Raw genomic sequence first — 18,577 nt, 5'->3', positions numbered from 1 at the left:
GAAAGAAGTTTCAGAGCCCTCAGAACTATCTTGCTCAGGGAAGTCCATAGTCTTCCTAGCCAAAGTATGTATGTGCTAGGAAGGACATGGCATGAGACAGGAGGAAGCAATATCAGAAAGATGGAACCAGTTCTACCATTAGGTCTGTGACTGTAGGAAGATGATCCTTTCTCACATGTCTGTTCATGCTGAGACGAGGAGAATTAAGAATCAAATGTATTCTTAAGACCTACCTTCAGTTATTTCCTCCCTTTCCTGCCCATACCCTCTCACCAAAGTCCAAGGAAACTGAATGATACATTGTTGAAGAGAATCTGAATGGCATTAAAAAAATTCCTTGTCATGTTCTTCAACTGTCTCATGAAAATGTAGAGCAAAGGAAATGACTACATAGAGCTGAAAGTACCAACTTGGAAGTGGACATGAGTTTGAAACTGGCTTCATCTCTAAGTAGCCGAGAACCCCGTGGAGACTATTTTATATATATTTGTATAATATTTGTATTATATATTGTATAATATTTTCCCTTTCTTGAAAAATAATAGCCATAGACGGGTCCCACTGATGAGGCTGTCATAAGGACTATGGTTAATACAGAAGGACTGTGATTAATACTAAGAAGCAAATGACAAAAAATAATAACACTCCAATATATTAGGTATAGATTACAGCTGTGTCTCCTAGGAAGGTTGTTAAGTTCTGTTTCAGTCCATGACCTTTCTTATGCTAATGCATGCTGATGAAGAAAGTTCTCCTAGGATTCACACTCATTTCCAAACCTAACTCTCCTCCTTTTCTGCCCTCTGGTGAAAACTTCCTGAGCATCCATTTCATGAGTTATAAGATGGGAAGGATAGGCTGGTTTATATTCTTAATAATCCTTCTCCTTTCAAATAATCAGATTTCTCTAACTCTTGTCTTATATTCTTCAAGATGCTCACCAACACTAAGAGTTTCCCCCTTGTGTTAATGTCCTTGACTTTGTGATTCCATGTTATTGACTTGGGGTTACATTAGCCAACCAGAGAGGGCATGTCTGAATAGACACGTTGCAGAGCAGTGAAAGCCCTACCTGTGTAGCACAGGGCTCTCTTTCTTTTCCAGCAGGGCTCATCATTCCACTTGCCAGGGGCCATCTCACTCTTGATGTAAATCTCCACACAGTCCTGGTTGTTCCTCTTGTTGTTGGGCTCATTGGCAGCCCAGTTCTCAGCCGCCTCTGTGAGAGTCTTTTTAGTTCCCACCCAAGTCCACTTATTATTAATCTTTCGAATCCCAATCCAGTAGTAAGAGCTGAAGTAGGGAATGACATCATTGAGGTAGGTGATTTCGTTCTTATTCTGGATGGCCACTAAATCTGTAAAGTGCTTCTGGCAGAATGCCCGTGAGTAATTCCACGAGTATGCTTTTGTGCTATAGTTATAGGTCCATGCAGCCACTTCTTTCTGATTTGTTAGCTCTAGAGAAAAAAAGAAGAGTGACAAGTTAGCGTCCCTAACCAGAAGAAGGCTATAGACTTACAGGCATGTCTGGGTATAGTCCAGTGAATTTCCGACCAGGAGGTGAATGCAAAGAACATAGCTGTTCTGTGTCTAAGTGGTTACTGTGAAGAGAAAAGTGGTTTCCATATTTCATTTAAAAGTATATATAAAACCAGAAGAGAAAAGTATCTTCTGAAGATTCTTGATGTTAAAGACTTGGAATCTAAGATACTAGAGGTAGAAGGGACTTAGAGGTTCTTCCCTCATTACATTAATGAAGGCGGCACATGAGGTAATTTGTCTTTGTCCAAATTCGATGTGAGGTTGAGGTTTTATCATTTCACATGGAAAACAAGACACTATATGATCTGCACCCTTGTTGGCATGTCATATTTACTTTCTTAGCCTTAAAAAAATATCCGTTTCCTGTCTTTTTTAATAGTCGGTTTGGTTGGTTTATTTCGTTTTTGGTTTTGTTTTGAGGCAGGGTCTTGCTAGGTAACCCAGGTTGGCCTACAATTTGAAATCCTCCTCTCTCAGCCTTCTCAATGCTGGGACTACAGTTGTGTAAGACCACACCTGAGTACTCCCTGAATTTGTATGTGGTCTCTCCCCTATCTATTTGCATGTGGTCTTCCCACTATGGTGGCTGCCTAGTAAATTTGACTCCTCCTACTTCCTTGACTTCCCCACAAGTAGAGTGGGTTCCTTGGTTTTGGTTCCCTCTCTACCCATACCCTGTCTCCATTGCCTTATTACCACTCATTGTAAAGTCTTATTCTATGATGTGATCCCTGTCGATTAGATTATAAATACCTCATGGTGGTTTCTTTTTAGCTCTGAGTCCATAGTAACACATATAGTACTTTGCCTTTAATGTGCAACCAACAAATATGTGTTGAATGAGTGAAACACAGAAGGGCTTTGGCAGAGCCACAATTAGAAAGTTCTCATTTATGGCTGTTGCTTTTTGATAAATTGCTCGACTTCCTCCACAGCTGCTTACTCACTTGTTAAAATAAATTCCCTTCACTGTTTTTTTTTAAACAAGTGTTTGTGATATCAAATGAAATAATGTGTCCTTCATAGGTATGAAGGCATTAGGATTCAGTGTATTGTTATTGTACCCTGTAGCGCTCAATGGGGCAGAAGAGGCCAATTCCCATGTGAAGAGTTGTACAACTGCGAACAATCGAGCCTGGAAATGGCTTCACTTCCTGTTTATAAAGCTTTGTTTCTATCAGCCCTCTCCTCTACTGACTTGTCTGACGGTCAGTTGTATTTCTACCTCCCTCACTGACACCTCTATGCCATTGTTTTGCCTTAAGATTTTATTCTGGAGTTGGGCATGGTGGCGCATACCTAGAATAATCTTAGCACTTGGGGCTGAGGCAGGAGGGTCAGAAGTTCACGCTCACCTTGGGCTATGTAGTGAGATGCTGCACCTCCCCCAAAGAAAAGAATAAACAGAAACTGACGAAAAATACTTTAGTTTGAAGCACCTGGCTTCAAAAAAAAGCAGATAGTTAATGCCAGCAATCGTGGAGACTGAGACCTGGAAGATCATAGTATGAAGCTAGCTTGGGCAGAAAAATCCACAAGAACCTGTCTCCAATTAATCAGCAAAACGCCAGACTGGATGTGTGGTTCAAATGCCAGGCATAACTACAAAAATCTGAGTGTGCAAGGCTCTGAGTTTAAGTCAGACTTTGGCTTTGGATTTTGCTTGAATGACTCAGAGTCAAGTGAAGAGTTATCCTTAAGTTTACCAGAGATCAAGGCGCTGAACCAGAGGAGTTGAACCGCTCCGAGGACCACACTCTGGAATCTCAGCGTCCAGATAACTTTAAGGCAGCTTGCCTGAAACAAGAAAGAAAGAAACATGTGTATATTCATACAAACCAGGATGGCCACAGAAATTCACAGAAATCATTATGCCTGCTTCTACTTTCTGTATAGCTAGGAGGACAAGTTCATGCCACTGCATCACCTTGTTTATGTCCAGGTTGGCCTCAAACTATGGTTCTCCTGATCTCTGCCTCCCCAAGCCGCTAGGATTTCAGATATGAGCCACCAGTGCCTCTCTATTGTATAGTATCCAGCTATGTTTTATCCTCTAGCTTTACCATTTTAGTATCTATCTTCAATACAAGACTTAAGATTCATATATGTGCATAGTCTTCCTATGCTATAGGAAGACTATATATGTGTATATGTATGCACATATATACACATACAGAATAAACCTATTACTTTGGGATCTGTAGCAACTACTTTTTCTCATGAGCTCCCTTTTGTTAAGATTTTATCAAATTCATTAACATTTAAAAATGCAGTCCTCAGAATACATTATATTCAATATCATACTGTACACAAAAATCCTGAAGCTTGGAGCATTAAATAATATGTTTACAATAGCATGAAGGAGTGCTTTTGAAATAAGAGCTCTGTCCACCCTTCATAAACCTCCAGGCATCCGGCTTACGCTGTACTGCTGCTGTGGGAGAAACAGTGGGTGACATGATGAAGTGGAGCTGAAGTTACCCCACAATTAAAATAAAAACTCCACATATGCAACTTTATTATTCCAGCCAAATTGTTACCCAACACCCCTGCTGTATAGAATTCCTGAATCACCAAAGACCGTGCTATAGTGACAATATGCACTAGATAGGATGGGGTGGGGTTGTGTGGCTGTCTTTCTGTATACACACACTACTGAGGGCAGCCTGTCTGAATATTGAGAAGGGTGCAAGTGTGCTAGAGAGCAGAAATGTTTAATGAGCTTCTAAATGTAAACTTTGATAAGTGGGTATATTTTGCATTCTCATTTATTTATTTACTTAATTTTTGCTCCCCAGTGCTTTGCAACTTGAATCAGGTCTCCAGCACAGTTTTTTTTTTTCTGGTTATTTTGGAGATGGACTTCCTGCCGAGACTGGCTTTAAAACCATGATCCCCCAGTCTCTAGTTCTTAGTCTCCTGAGTAGCCAGACTCATATGCATGAGTCCCTGGCACCCTGCTATATTCATTCTTTTCTGTCAATTGTGGGGCTTGAACTCAGGGCCTGGGTACTGTTCCTGAGCTTTTTCTCTCAATGATAGTATGCTACTATTTTGAGCCACAGTGCCACTTCAGGTTTTCTGGTGATTAATTGGAGATAAGAGTCTTGGAGAGTTTCCTGCCTGGGCTGACTTTGAACCACAATCTTCAGATCTAAGCCTCCTAAGTAGCCACTGGTGCCCATTTAAAAATCAGACTATTTACTAACCTCTTATTCATCATGGGGATCTGTGCCTAATTGAAAAAAACACTATTAAGCCAATGACAATTCAGTGTATTGGCATTGGTATTATGTCTAGCAGTACATTTTTCTCTGCTCATCAACTCTAAGCAAAGATCAAGCTACCAGCTTTGAGTAAGCTTTGAGGATAAATCACTATATGATTTGGAAGCATACAATTTAGAAGTTCAAAGAATACAAAGACATTACTAAAATAGGACCTCATTTATTCAAGTAAATAAAATTTCTTAATGTTTAAAATACTTAAAATGAAGTAGAACAGAATGGATGCTGAGCTTATCTACTCTTGTTGGAGTAACATTCATCCATAGATTTGTGAGCCAATGGTGTAAAGCCTCTTTCTCACTTAGAAATTTATCCTTAATAGCTTTTAAATAAAAAAGTTTTAGTCACATCAAATTTTATAGAATGCCCATAATAGTTTAATTGTATACTAAAAAAATTACCATTCATTACCAATTTTCATTTACATTACCATGCAAATGAAAACATTAAATTAACTGTTACAAACTTATAGTTTTAACCAATACAAATGTTTTAAATTTTGCTTTATGATATTTTCATTTTGTAAAAAAGAATGCTAGAGTAATCAAGAAAAGGCATTACATTTAAAAGCATAAAGTTAAAATTCAGTACACAATGTAGGATAGAAACAACTATTAAATGAAAGAATGGAATACCATGGGATTTCTTGTTATTAAGAGTTTGTTTATAGTTTGAGTGATGAGGGTTAGCAGATTGCTCTGTTATTAGATTACAGTGGATAAACTAAGAAATGAAGTCAAGTTGTTTTCTTTTGTGCTGGTTCTGGGGCTTAGAACTCAGGGCCTGGGTGCTGTCCCACTGCATTTCTAAATTTTTATTTAATTTTTTGCTCAAGGCTAGCACTTTGCCACTAAAGTCCAGTTCCACTTCCAGCTTTTTTGGTGGTTAATTGGAGGTAAGAGTCTCACAGTTTTCCTGCCCTAGCTGGCTTTCAACCAAACCACCATGATCCTCAGATCTCAGCCTTCAGAGTAACTGGAATTACAATGCTATGAGCCCTCTGCTCCCTGTGAAGTCAGGTTTCTTTCTGTTGTCGTTCGTTCATTCCTTTGCTTGTTTTTAAGGTCAATCTTTACAGTGCTCTAGAAATCCAATTTTTTCTTTTAAAATGTATGAAGAAAATGTTTAGCTCTTCACTCAGAAGGCTAAGAGAGTTTATATACTCTCCTCGCCTCCCAATAATGCTAGAGGGCCTCCCAATAATGCTAGAGGGACAGGTTGCAAGCATAATGACAGCCATTATGGAGGGCCCCCTGTGTTTGCTTTGGACTTGACTGGGCTTCCTACTCTGGAACATAGCTCTTCCCATTCTAGTGCTGCTCTTCCTGTGGCCTTCAGAAGTGGTCTCTGCCCCCCCCCATCCCGCCCCCACAAATAGAGACTATTTCTAGGGCTTCTTTGAGGAAAGTGAGGTAAGGCTCTTAATTTACTGTCGCCATGTCCAAATATACTCACTTTCTCATTTTGACTTGTTTAAACTTCTAATAAGATTCAGTTGCAAAAAACGATTCAAAGCTGCTTCCCGTTTGAACCTGTTTGCTTATTTGTATAAACTTTTAAATAAGGTTTAGTTTTAACAAAATTTCCTCCACAAATTCTCTACAACACCACATGTGGGCAAGTGGGCAGGTGGGCCCCCCTCCAACCCCTCACCCCTACTCCCCCCCCAACCACCCCCCTCGCACATTGGTTTTAAACGTTTTAATGTTTCCAAAGAGTAGTAGGTACTTGAGGTTGGGGCACATCTAGGAATGGAAAATGCAAATTCATATTCATCCCCTGCTTCAATTTGACCACACATGTCTTTTTTCTCTTAACCTCCAAATACCAACACCCACCACTCATAGATTATTTCAGAGCTAAAGTAGACTGCAAAGACAATTACCAAATCAACTGAACCTTTCTCTGTCATTCTGTACTGTGAATGTTGAAGATTGACAGCCATCCCTCCATCAATGAGTTTTAATGACTCACCCAAGTTGGCTTGCCTGAATATATATCACATCAACACAGTGATTCTTATTCTCACAGGGCTCCTGAATTTGAAAATAGCAAGCATTGGTTGTTGTTTTTTAAGTGCACTTGCAATGTTTCAGACAACAGAAGGTTCCTGAATCCACGACTTTTGCCTATGTTTCATGGACCTGTAGGTCAAATCTCTTGTGTTAACAGTGAGGCAGACTCTGAAGTCAGTGATAGCTGAAAGGTTTTGTACACAGGAATGGAAAAGGAGAAGAATGGATGAACATCTTCCTTTTGGTTTTCTTCTGAAACTGCCTTGGGTTGGCAGGCCTGCTTGCATGTGCTTTATAGTGTACATTTCAGGATGGTGCTGGGTATCTGGGAGGTTGAAGAGTTAAGGATTCTGTATTGTGTTACACGAAACAAGAGGAAATGCCTCTCTAGGAGACTGGCTTCATGCTCTGTGAATAGTTAATACTCTTTGGCAACTTAGTTCAAACTGGAAATTGCTGGAAAAGAACCTGAGACTGGGTCATTAGAATAACATCCTGTGACTGTGTAAATCTGTAAAGCACTGTGGTTATCTTTAACGGTTCTGTTGAAAGACTCAGAAGTGATGACCAGGTGAAGAGGAGGATACAGAGAAAGTAAAAAGAACTAGTTTTTTTGTTTTGTTTTGTTTTGAGTTCCCTTTTTATAGGAAGAGGGGCCAGAGACCAGGCAAGCCAGATGGCCGGTAAAGCTGGCAAGAATGCCCCAAACAGTGTGATCCTACTCTCCTGTTTATGTCAAGACTTTGCACTTTAGATGGACTTTTGTCCATCTGCCTAGAGTCTTCCTGATTTCTGTCCTTCCTCTATAAGTATGTAGGACTAACTTCCTTATTTTCTCACGTACTCCAGCCCATGGCCCTGCCATCTTGTCAAACTGTCCTGTCAAATTTTATCACTAACATCCTAATTTGCAAACCAAATGAAGACTCTCCCCCTTTATCTTCTTTATATTTATATAGCAACATGTGTTTTTGATCCATTCCTTTTGCTTAAAAGGCTGCCCCTCCCCCCGCCTCTTCTCTGATGTCTTAAGTAAATTTTCCCAGTGTTCCTCTACACCTGCCTCCATTCTCTGCCTTTGGTCACAAAGCTAGGTGTTTTCCTGGGTGCCTGCCTTCATAAACCTAGTCTCTTCTGATTTCCCTCTTTTCTGTTGGCCTCTTGAGGGTCTTCTGTTTGCATCTATCTCCTGAGATCTCTCTCCTGAACATGAGGCTCAAAGGCCAAGTGCAGAGCAAACACATGAGCATCTAGGTGGAGGGAGCGCTTGAAGCAGAGGCTTGTCCAGGGTAAGGACCGGAGCCCATCCAGTTCTGAATCCCCAGCCAATGTGGAGCAGATGCTTAATGATTAGCAAGTGTTTCATGGATAAATGGCTGCATGAATAAATGATTGTATTGCTTTGCTACATAAAAAAAAATCCTTCCATTGTTCTTAGTCGAGCAATACATTCCAGCATTCAAGATATGTGGGTAAGACACTTCAAGACCTACCACCTTTCTGTTTGTCTACTCTTCTCTCTGCCACTTACTTTTTTATTACCTTTTACCCCCCTCACACTTCTATGCATTTGTAACAGAAGATTTTATAATCCACAGTAGGCACCATATGTTCCCTGTATTCTTTTGTCCAGAGTATTCTCCTTTATGTGCCTGTCCACCTTCAAAAGTCCATAATCTCCTCCAAGGAGGTTTGTTATCACCACCACTTCCTCCTCCATACCAAGAGAGGTGGCCCCTTGTTAAAAATATTGTCCTTTTTCCTATCATTTATTTCAATAACTTTATTAAAATTCCAAAATCTATCAGGCACTTTTCTAAGGATGAGGGTTAAAAAGATGAAAAAGATAGAATTCCACTCCTGATTGGCTATATGAAACAAACACCAACAAATAGAAAACAACTAAACATGGTAACACAAGAAAGTGCTAGGTGCTAGGTTAAAAATTAAAGTGAGGCTATATGATAGAATGACAAGGGGGGAATGTCAATCAGGGAGGTCAGAGTAACCTCTCTCAGGAGAGATGTTCAAGCTGACAGCTGACTGTAGAGAAAACTAGCCAGGGAAAAGCAGGAAGAAGAGAACTCAAAGAAAAAAAAAAAGGCTGCTTCAAAGGTTTTGGCAGGGGTTCAAAGAACTTGAGGACATGTGTGTGGCTGGAAAGGAATGAAGCACCAGAAGAATGAATGAAAAGAAACTTATTGACAGATCACTCCAGAATCTGAGAGCCAAATGAAGGGGATATTATGTTATTCCAAATGCAGTAAGAAGCTAGAGGAGAATTTGAAGGGAAGTAGTAAATTGAATTTTAAGAGGAAGTGAACTGATAGATATTGAAAATTGGGATGTCTTGAAATGAGATTAATTGAAAAAGTCTCATGGGTTCAAGTCTCATATGTCTCAAATACTAGTCAGTAGATGAAATCTGATTTGAGGGTTCTGAATAGAGAAGTGTCATTCGTGTTTTTTCAATTAATTAAAAACAGGAAAGCTAAGCCCTAAAAAGGGAGCCTAATACAATGGTCAAAGCAGGAGTTAAAGTGGATCTGACTTAACTTGGCCTAGAATCAATACAGAGGAAGAAGGGGATATAATCAGTGAAGACACAGAGATGGATAACCTATTGGCAGCACAGCTCAGATATTACAAGGCATTTTGACTACTAAAATGTTACATTTTTAATTAAAATTTTAAATTGTCTTAAATTTTGGGATGGTGTTTCTGATGGATGATATAGCTTAGATATTAGCAGCCCAAGCTTAAAGGTAAATAAAACCCAATAAGAAAAGAGGATATTGTCTCTAAGCCTAATAATAGATTACAAAGAGAGATAAGGAAAGGGCTCAGAACATCAACACTTAAAATTGAAGCATATAATCTACCATTATTTAAGGCAAAATATTAGCATTATAAGTAAAGTAACACACTTTATTGTTTTTAAAAATCTGTCCAACTATAGCCCAGTTATAGCCCTAAAATATGAAGAATTTGCTCTGTATTTGACTTCATAAAAGTTCTGTATGCTTTTCCTTGAGAAGGGCGAGACTCCTAGAAGACAATGTGGTGAATATCACTTATACAACTAGGGTCTTTTCTGGGTCCCAATTGTTTTGTACTAAGCAATTTTCATTTTTGAGTATTTTATTATTAATATTCCTTATACAGAGACAAAAAGATGCAAATTGTAAGGACTTGTAGCCCACCCTAAAGAATACAAATCAGTGATACTTTGGGGAGTAAAAATTATGGGAGGAAAACTAAAAACTGTAGGCTGAGGACTTAGGATTGTAAAAGGTATAAATGGAAGGGAATTCAAACATGTTCCTTAGTCCACCAAAGCCTTGATAACATTAGTGATCTAACTATAAATTGCCAATCAAGAACTCCCTCTCGGGGCTGGGGATATGGCCTAGTGGCAAGAGCACTTGCCTCGTATACATGAGGCCCTGGGTTCGATTCCCCAGCACCACATATACAGAAAATGGCCAGAAGTAGCGCTGTGGCTCAAGTGGTAGAGTGCTAGCCTTGAGCAAAAAAGAAGTCAGGGACAGTGGTCAGGCCCTGAGTTCACGGCCTGAAGACTGAAGCACTGAAACACATCACAAGATATACCTTCACTTTATTTTCTCAGGTACTAGAGGTTAGTTGAAGTCACTTTATAAACATGAAACAGAATTTATACAGGGAAGATTGATGCTTCTGAATGCTAACAGCCAAAGGTGCTTGTAGAAGAGAGAAACGAAAAAGTCTTGTCTGTGAAATATTAAAAATAATTTCAGTGCTGGCATCCCTAGCAACTCCTTTAGAGTTTTGGTATGACAGTTGAGAAACTTTTGAACATATAGGATAGGTGGGGCTCTTCTGAGATCCACACAGAGGTCTAGGAATCTCTTGTGGTTGTCTATGAAGGTCTGTGTTTATGCAGATGTTTATATTTTCATCTGCGAAGGGGAGCTGATAAATTTAGAAGTATAACATGCAAAAAGACAAGACAAGAGTGATCCCCAGCTTTGTGACATTGTGGTTCAAACTTAGGGCAAGCTCACCCTTCTACTGCTTCTTCTTCTTCTTCTTCATCACCCTATCCTGTGTACCCCAATACAGAACACTCTCACTGTAAAGTATATTGTAGTAAAGCAGAAGGGGAGAAATCAGGTACAAGCACAGCTTTCTTCTGAAGTTCCACAGAAAGGTACCCCAAAGGTGAGAACTTCAATGGCTACAGAAAGCTAGAATTTGTATCTTGGGACTCCATGGTAAACTGGTGGTAAAATTGGATGTAGCTTACTCATTTAGAGTGGCTTTTTTCTGACTTCAAAATGCCTGAATATCTTAGAATCTTCCCCGAAACACCAAACCCACTAATCCCCCAAGATTTTCATGTTTCACTTAAGAGGAAAAACAAACATTCATTAATCACTTATGCCCCAAGGTCATATTGAGATGTTTTTCTTACAATCTTATTTAATCCTTATGATGACATTGTAAACATCACTGTTATAGCCAACTTACAGATGAGAAAGCTGAGTCACTAGCACTAAGGGAAGAAATGGAAGCCACATGTTGTTCTAGATAGTCTCAGATGACTGCCTAAGCTCAGAGAAAGAAATATGATGTTTAGGGACTTAAAACCATTCAGCTGTAGGCTGTCCTAGAGGAGCATTTCTCAGCCTTATTTGCCCTCAGAGTGAAGAGCAGTCCTGGGAAAGAGGATGTCAAGTTTACCCAAATCTGCTCCCAGAGGGTCCCTGTAAATTCGATGGGAAAGAACAGCAGCTGTAGATACAGCAGATTGGATCTGGAGCCCATTATCATTGAGTCTTAGCAGTGTAAACTAAGGCAACATACCAAGCTTTCATAAGCTAGGATGGATTTACTTGTAAAGTGGTATTAACATCAACTCATAAGAAAACTGGGAAGGTTCAAATGGACAACAGGTTTAGTAATGCTTGCAAATTCAAGTCAGGCATGGCAATATGAACCTGTAATCTCAGCTACTCAGGATGCTGAAGAGCGGGGATCCTAGTTTAAGGCCAACCTGGGCATATAGCAATAGCCCATTACAAATCATCATCACCACTACCACCACTACAACAACAACAACAACAACAACAACAACAACAACAACAGCAAACATTAGCAGGGTATGTGACATAAAACTCTATGGCTTTTACAATTTCTCTTTCTGTAAATTTTTCTTCCTGATTCCGGCCCCAAACTCTTCAACTCATCCATTTCCCACATAAGAGATAAAAATGAACTTACCATCTCCTCTGTGACTCACCAGCTTTCTGCCTTCTATCCAACCCAGACTTCTTATATAGTCTTTCTGTCCCTCCTGGCTGTCAAGCTGCCTAGAAAAACAACTTCCTATTTGCTTTCCAGAAATTCACCGCAGCTTTCCCCCTAAAGTTAGAATGTTGATACTGCAGGAGCTATGTTGGCAGCTTTGAAACAGTAGTTGCCAAGGGGGCAGCGGGTCACTCCTTCCATGGGCGACAATGTGGAGACAGGAGCAAGTGTGATTCACTCCTGTACATCCCAGACTGAGCAATGCAGGAACAGGACCCACGCCCCCAGTGCTCAGGTTTCCTTTGATTATCAGTCCCAACATTTGAGAGACTTGCTTTGTATTTATCATAAAGTCCTGGTGTAAATTCCAGTTATTGGGGAATGCCTGGGGACATTTATAATTCCAGTAGCCTCCTGAGGAAACAGAGCAAAAATAGAACTAAGTGCTAACTAGGTAAGAAAGGGGAAAAAATCTAGTGAAGGTTTTCTGGCACTTGTTGGAAATAGTTTTGAAATGACATATGAAATAGACATAAAATAGAGCCATTTGAAAAGAACTCTGCTTTGTATATCAGAAAAAATGGTATAAAATGGAAGACTAAGTGCCAGGCATAGTGTTACAAGCCTGTAATATCTGCATGTAGCATTCTGAGGCTGGAAGGTCTTGAGTTTCAGGACACCTATTCTACATAGCAAGACCTTGTAAGGTCTTATTGCCGTTTTTTTGTTTTCTTATTGTTTAACATTATTTTTCTTGCTCTCCTATTCTTCTCAGACTGTTTTCAGTGGCACATTTGGATTTTTATTTTGCATCATACATGTTTTTACTATTGGTTGTTGCCTTGTGGCTTATAAAAAGATCTTATAGTTATGACAGCTATTTAAACCGATAGCTTAGTCCATATACAAATCCTACACTTTTACTCCTCCCAATTTAGATATAGATATAGATGTAGATATTGATATAAATGTTGGCCAAGATAGGTAATAATCTTTTTTTTCTGTTGGTACTTGACCTTGAACTCAGCAGACTTGCTTGATTATGAGTGGTACTCTACCACTTGACCCTCTAGCCCAGCATTTTGCTATATTTTTTGGAGATGGGGTTTGCATGGAATTTTCTCTAGGATATTGCATATGTTAGTTTACAATGCAAGTTGTAAAACATTCAAGTTGTAAAATATTAAGATGATTGAAATCATTTGAGAACCTTTCCAACAATAATGGTATGAAATTAGAAGTCAGGAATGAAGAATTTAGGCAAAATCACAAATAGGTAGAAATTAAACACAGCCAATGGATCAAAGAAACTAAAGGTGAAACTTCTAAATATTTTTGGACAAACAAAAGTGGAAACATATTAAAAAAGAAAAATCTCCCCATAAGCAACCTAAATTTACATCTCAAAAATTACAAGAAGAATTAGAGGGCATCATATTGAAGTGAAACAAGCCAAACTCAAAAAAATAAGATACCATAGGTTTTTACTCAGCTAGACCTGAATGACATACATATTCATGGACATGAGTAGATAGATAAATGATAGATACTGTGGTGTGTGTGTGTGTGTGTGTGTGTGTGTGTGTGTGTGTATTTAACATGAATATAACTAAGGGAATACTTAGAAGGAGAAAGAGAAGACGTGAATAATTTTGAAATACACTACAATGAAAGCTTTTGATCAATAGGGGGCTGGGAAGGATGCGGGTGGGGGGAGATAACACAAACCATTGAGGTTTGGGCTAGCAAGGAGAACAAAAGAAGATGAATAAGGTTGAAATAGATTGCTTTTGTGTACAAAAGTAAAACAATAGGACCTGTTGAAATTGTTTTAGAAAGGGCGAAGAGGGAATAATAGCGCAGGTGAGATTGATTGAAATATATTGAAAGCATTCATGGAAATGTCACAATAAAATTTCCCTTTATATAACTAATGTAAGCCCCTGCGTTAACCCCCTGCATCAGTGCTACATGACCACCTGTTGTCAGTTCCTGATATCAAGGCAAGTTCCTGTTATCAATGCCAAAATAGATAACTGAAAGAGTAGATGGCCAATAGAAATAGGATAAGACTTGCTTGCTAAACGCCATCCAATCAAGTATCCGCCAAGTTGGATATGCCCTGTCCCTCTTGTAATCACAATAAAAACCCTGCCTATCTGAGGGTAGGGGCTCTCAATCCAGATCTGCTGCATCAGTGACAGTTGAGAGTCCAGGCTCAAGCTTGCAGTAAAGACTTGTGCATTTGCATGGGAATCAGCTCCTTGGTGGGGGACAGGAAATCTAGGCATAACAGATACTGTGGAGCAGAGGTGATTCCATTCATCACAATACTCACTAGACACTATGTTGAAAATTACTTTTACAACTTGGAGGTGAGTGAAGTCAAAAAGGAAAAAACTGGAAAGGAATGAGGAAGAGCAAAGGAAATGTTCAATGGAAAGGTACTCACTTCCAGAATCATGTACCTATAATCCCTCTGTATGTCACTTTTACAATTAAATTGTAATTGTTTAACCAAAAAAAAAAGATAACTAATATATACTAATTAACAAAAGTGCAAAAGAAAAGAACTAATCCCCAAATTAGCAAAACGAAAGAAATGATAAATTATATCAGAACAAAAATAAATGAAATAGAAAATATTTTAAAAAATAGAAAAGATCACTAAAACTGATTTGGTTCTTTTGAAAGATAAATAAAAGGTGCTTGGCTTCAATTCCTCAGCACCACATATATAGAAAAAGCTGGAAGTGGCGCTGTGGCTCAAGTAGTAGAGTGCTAGCCTTGAGCAAAAAGAAGCCAAAGACAGTGCTCAGGCCCTGAGTTCAAGCCCCAGGACTGGCAAAAAAAAAAAAAGACAAATCTATGTTAGACTAAGAAACAAGAAAGAGGATTTGGATACAATCAGAAGTGAAAAGTAATCATTACAATGGATACCACAGAGATACAAATGATCATAGCATATGAATGGCTACATAACAATATATTGGATAACCTAGAAGAAATGGGTACATTTCTAGAAATATACAGTCTACTAAGAACAATTATAAGGAAACAGATTTGAAACAAGAGATTGAATCAAACAAATCCAGAAACACATTATAAGGACAGTCACCATGACTGAATGCAGTTTATCCCCAGGATGCAAGGGGGATTCCACAGATGCAAATTAGTAAATGTGATAGACCACATCAATAGAATGAAGGACAAAATCCATACAATTATCTTAGTAGTTGCATGAAAATAAGTTGACAAAATTAAATGTTTTATAATAACAACTCTCAGTATGAATGTACTTCAACACAGTAAAACTACAGATTACAAACCAATAAATAAAAGGTACTCAGTAGTAGAAAGCTTAAAGCTTTTCCCATGGATTAAGAACACTGGGTAAAAAAGACAAACGACTACAAAAGCAATACTTGCAAAACTGTTTGGTGTAAATGAACGGAACAATTCATGGGTGGGGGGGAAGGGAAAAGGGAAGGGGGGGAATGAGGGAGGAGGTAACAGTACAAGAAATGTATCCAATGCCTAACGTATGAAACTGTAATCTCTCTGTACATCAGTTTGACAATAAAAATGTTTTAAAAAATAATAAAGATAATCATTCCTTTCTTTAAGAAAAACAATAAAATTTTTGGAATTAATAATAAAAAAAGAACAACACAATAAACACACATACTCTTGTCATTTCTATTCAACATGGTACTAGAATTCTTAGGTCAGTTTAGCCAGGAAAAAAAGCTGTTTCTATTTACAGTCTTTGTGTTCTTATATATGAAAACCTTTAAGACTATGCACGCTCACACACACACACACACACACACACACACACACACACAATCTTCTAGAACAAATAATTTTTGTATAGTTGCAATATATAAATTTAGCATACAAAATTCAGCTGTGTTTCTGTACATTGAAACGATCTTAAAAATAATTAAGAAAAGTTTATGATAGTTGCAAAAATAAAATATTTAGAAGAAATTTGGGAAAACAAGGAAGATCTGTAAAACAGTGTTGATGAAACTTGAGAAGACATAAATAAATACAAAAGGAGCCTGGGATCATGATTTAGAAAACTATTGCTAAAATGTTTATTTAACCTTAAACAACCCATGGGTTTTCATTATAATTCCTATCAAAATTCTAATGGGACTTTCCAGAGAAATTGAAGGGAAAAATATTAAAATTTATAGGAAACCACAATGTTCCAGCGACAAAGCAATCGTAAGCAAAAAGAACAATGATGGAGGGAGGCATCACAATGTCTAATTCCAAACTATATTTAAAGCTCTATAGCAAGCCAACTACATGAAACTGGCACAAAAACACATTGAACGATATAACAGAAAGCCCAGATGTAAATCTACATATTTATGATTGATTGAGCATTGACACAGATAGAAAGAATGTGCAATGGGAAAATGGTAGTCCTTTAACAAATGGTACTGGAAAAACTGGATATCTACATAAAGAAGAACAAAATTCTATCTATATTTCATACAATGTTTACAAATTAAATGAAGGTGGCTTGAAGACTTAAATATAAGATATGAAACTGTGAAATTACCACAGGAAAACACAAGGAGAAAGATATAACATAGAAAGCACAGGAAAAAAACAAAAGCAAAGTTGGGAAAACATGAGACTGAAAACAAAAGAGAGGCATATAATGGTCAATTAGCCATGATTTTTTAAATTGGCAAAAGCCCTAAATAAACATTTATGCCCAAAAGACATAAATTGACCAACAGCTCTTTTTTAAAATACTGACTTGCACTAATTAATGGGGAAGTGATAAAACTTCAACAAGATATCCAACACCTGTTGGAATCACTGAAAGAAATAAAAGGGTAAGTGTTGGGGAGGATATAAAAAAAAAAGAGAAAGGGGAACTCTTCTACTTGACTGATGGGAAAATAAATTGGTAAAGCCATTGTGGAAAACAGTTTAGAACTTCATCAATGAGTTAAAAATAGCACCATCACAAGCTGTTATCTCACTACTAGAATAAAAACCCAAAGGAAATGAAATCATCAGATTGAAGAGATTTCTTTACTCTCGTGTTCATTGAAGCATTATTCATAATAGCTAAGAGATGGACTCAAGTCTAAGTGTCCTTGAATGGATGAATGGATAAAGAAAATGTGGTAGAAAAAGGAATAGGATAATGATTTAGCCTTGAAAAAAGCGCATGGGAGGGGATTGTGTCTATTGAGACAAAATAAATAAATAGATAAATTGAAAAACAAGTAGTATATGATGTCATTTATGTGAGAAATCTAAACAACAAAACAAAGCATAGCTTTGGGGGCTGGGATTTAGTTCATAGGTAGAGCTTTTGGTAGACAAGTTCCCTACATTGACAACAATAGATCTCTTGAACTATTCCACTGTATTTGATCTCTAGCACTGTAACAACAAAAATGAATGAAGTGAAACAAAATTAAGCTTGAGGAAGAAAAGAATGGACAATTGGGCTGATGTATTTCAGAGTAGAATTTTAATTCCATTGTGCATTGTCTAAAATCTGCTTCTCTCAACTGGGCACTGGTGGCTCACAGTTGTAATCCTAACTACTCAGGAAACTGAGATCTGAGGATCATAGTCCAAAGCCAGCTTTGGCAGAAAAATCTGTGAGATTCTCATCTCTAGCCACCAAAAACCCAGAACTGCAAGTAGAAGTAGAGCTCTAGCCTGAGGGGTTGAGGAGGAAGCTAAGGGGCAGTCCCCAGGCCCTGAGTTGAAGTCCCAATACCAGAACAAAACTTTTTTTCTTTTCTTATTTGACAATGTAGCATAAAGCCTTCCTATATCAAAACGTATTTCTGCTGTAGTTACAGCTAAAAAATAGCCAAATATGAAAGTATATACATAGATACTTGGATTGTTATAGAGAGGAATTCCATGTTAAGAAGAATGAAGAGAAATAATTTTGACCTCCACTGGGCTTATCTTAACTTCCCAGAGAAATGGAGCCCTTCAGGCTTCTGTGCCTGAAGTATGTGTTCTTTTCCTTAATGTTCCCTTCTCTTAAAATGGACAAAGATGATAGTTTTCCTCATATAGCTTTTGGTAAATAACCAGACAGACCTTCATGATCTTTTCACTCTTCCTGCTGAATTTCTATTTAAATTGGTCTGTGGTCTTATGCTTAGGCATTTCTTGTCTCTATCTTTGCTCTCCAGTCTTTGAAAGGGAAGGAAAGGCAAGGAAATCAGTCAGCTTGACAATGGTCCCAAACAATATGCATGAAATTTCGCAGGACAGTCAGCTACACCACCGTAAGTAGAAATGGTACCTCGGGAGACACTCTACTTTTCTGTATTACACCACTGTAAGTCTACCTGAGACGCCCTTATTTATCCTGTGTTTTTGTGAGAGCCAAAATAAATAAGACACCATCTGTGTCCAGAAGGAGCTCAAAAGA

The 18,577-nt window shown here is 38.2% G+C and overlaps 1 protein-coding gene across 2 annotated transcripts in view; it reads right to left on the bottom strand.

Annotated features, from left to right (window-relative positions):
• Window positions 1-12,134, bottom strand: part of LOC125359909 (selectin P) — a 32,159-nt gene extending 20,025 nt beyond the window's left edge. For both annotated transcript variants that reach the window (XM_048357772.1, XM_048357773.1), the window contains exons 1-3: window positions 12,112-12,134; window positions 3,251-3,341; window positions 1,073-1,459 (exon numbers count right to left, since the gene is read on the bottom strand). In XM_048357772.1, the coding sequence (XP_048213729.1) occupies window positions 1,073-1,459; window positions 3,251-3,341; window positions 12,112-12,114 (481 nt within the window). In that variant the 5' untranslated portion in view covers window positions 12,115-12,134. The remainder of the gene's footprint in view (window positions 1-1,072; window positions 1,460-3,250; window positions 3,342-12,111) is intronic.
• Between the last annotated feature and the right edge of the window lie 6,443 nt (window positions 12,135-18,577).

This window comes from Perognathus longimembris, chromosome 11 (assembly GCF_023159225.1).
Source record: "Perognathus longimembris pacificus isolate PPM17 chromosome 11, ASM2315922v1, whole genome shotgun sequence".
In the NCBI taxonomy this organism is placed as follows: Eukaryota; Metazoa; Chordata; class Mammalia; order Rodentia; family Heteromyidae; genus Perognathus; species Perognathus longimembris.
This window is presented reverse-complemented; position numbering and strand designations above follow the sequence as displayed.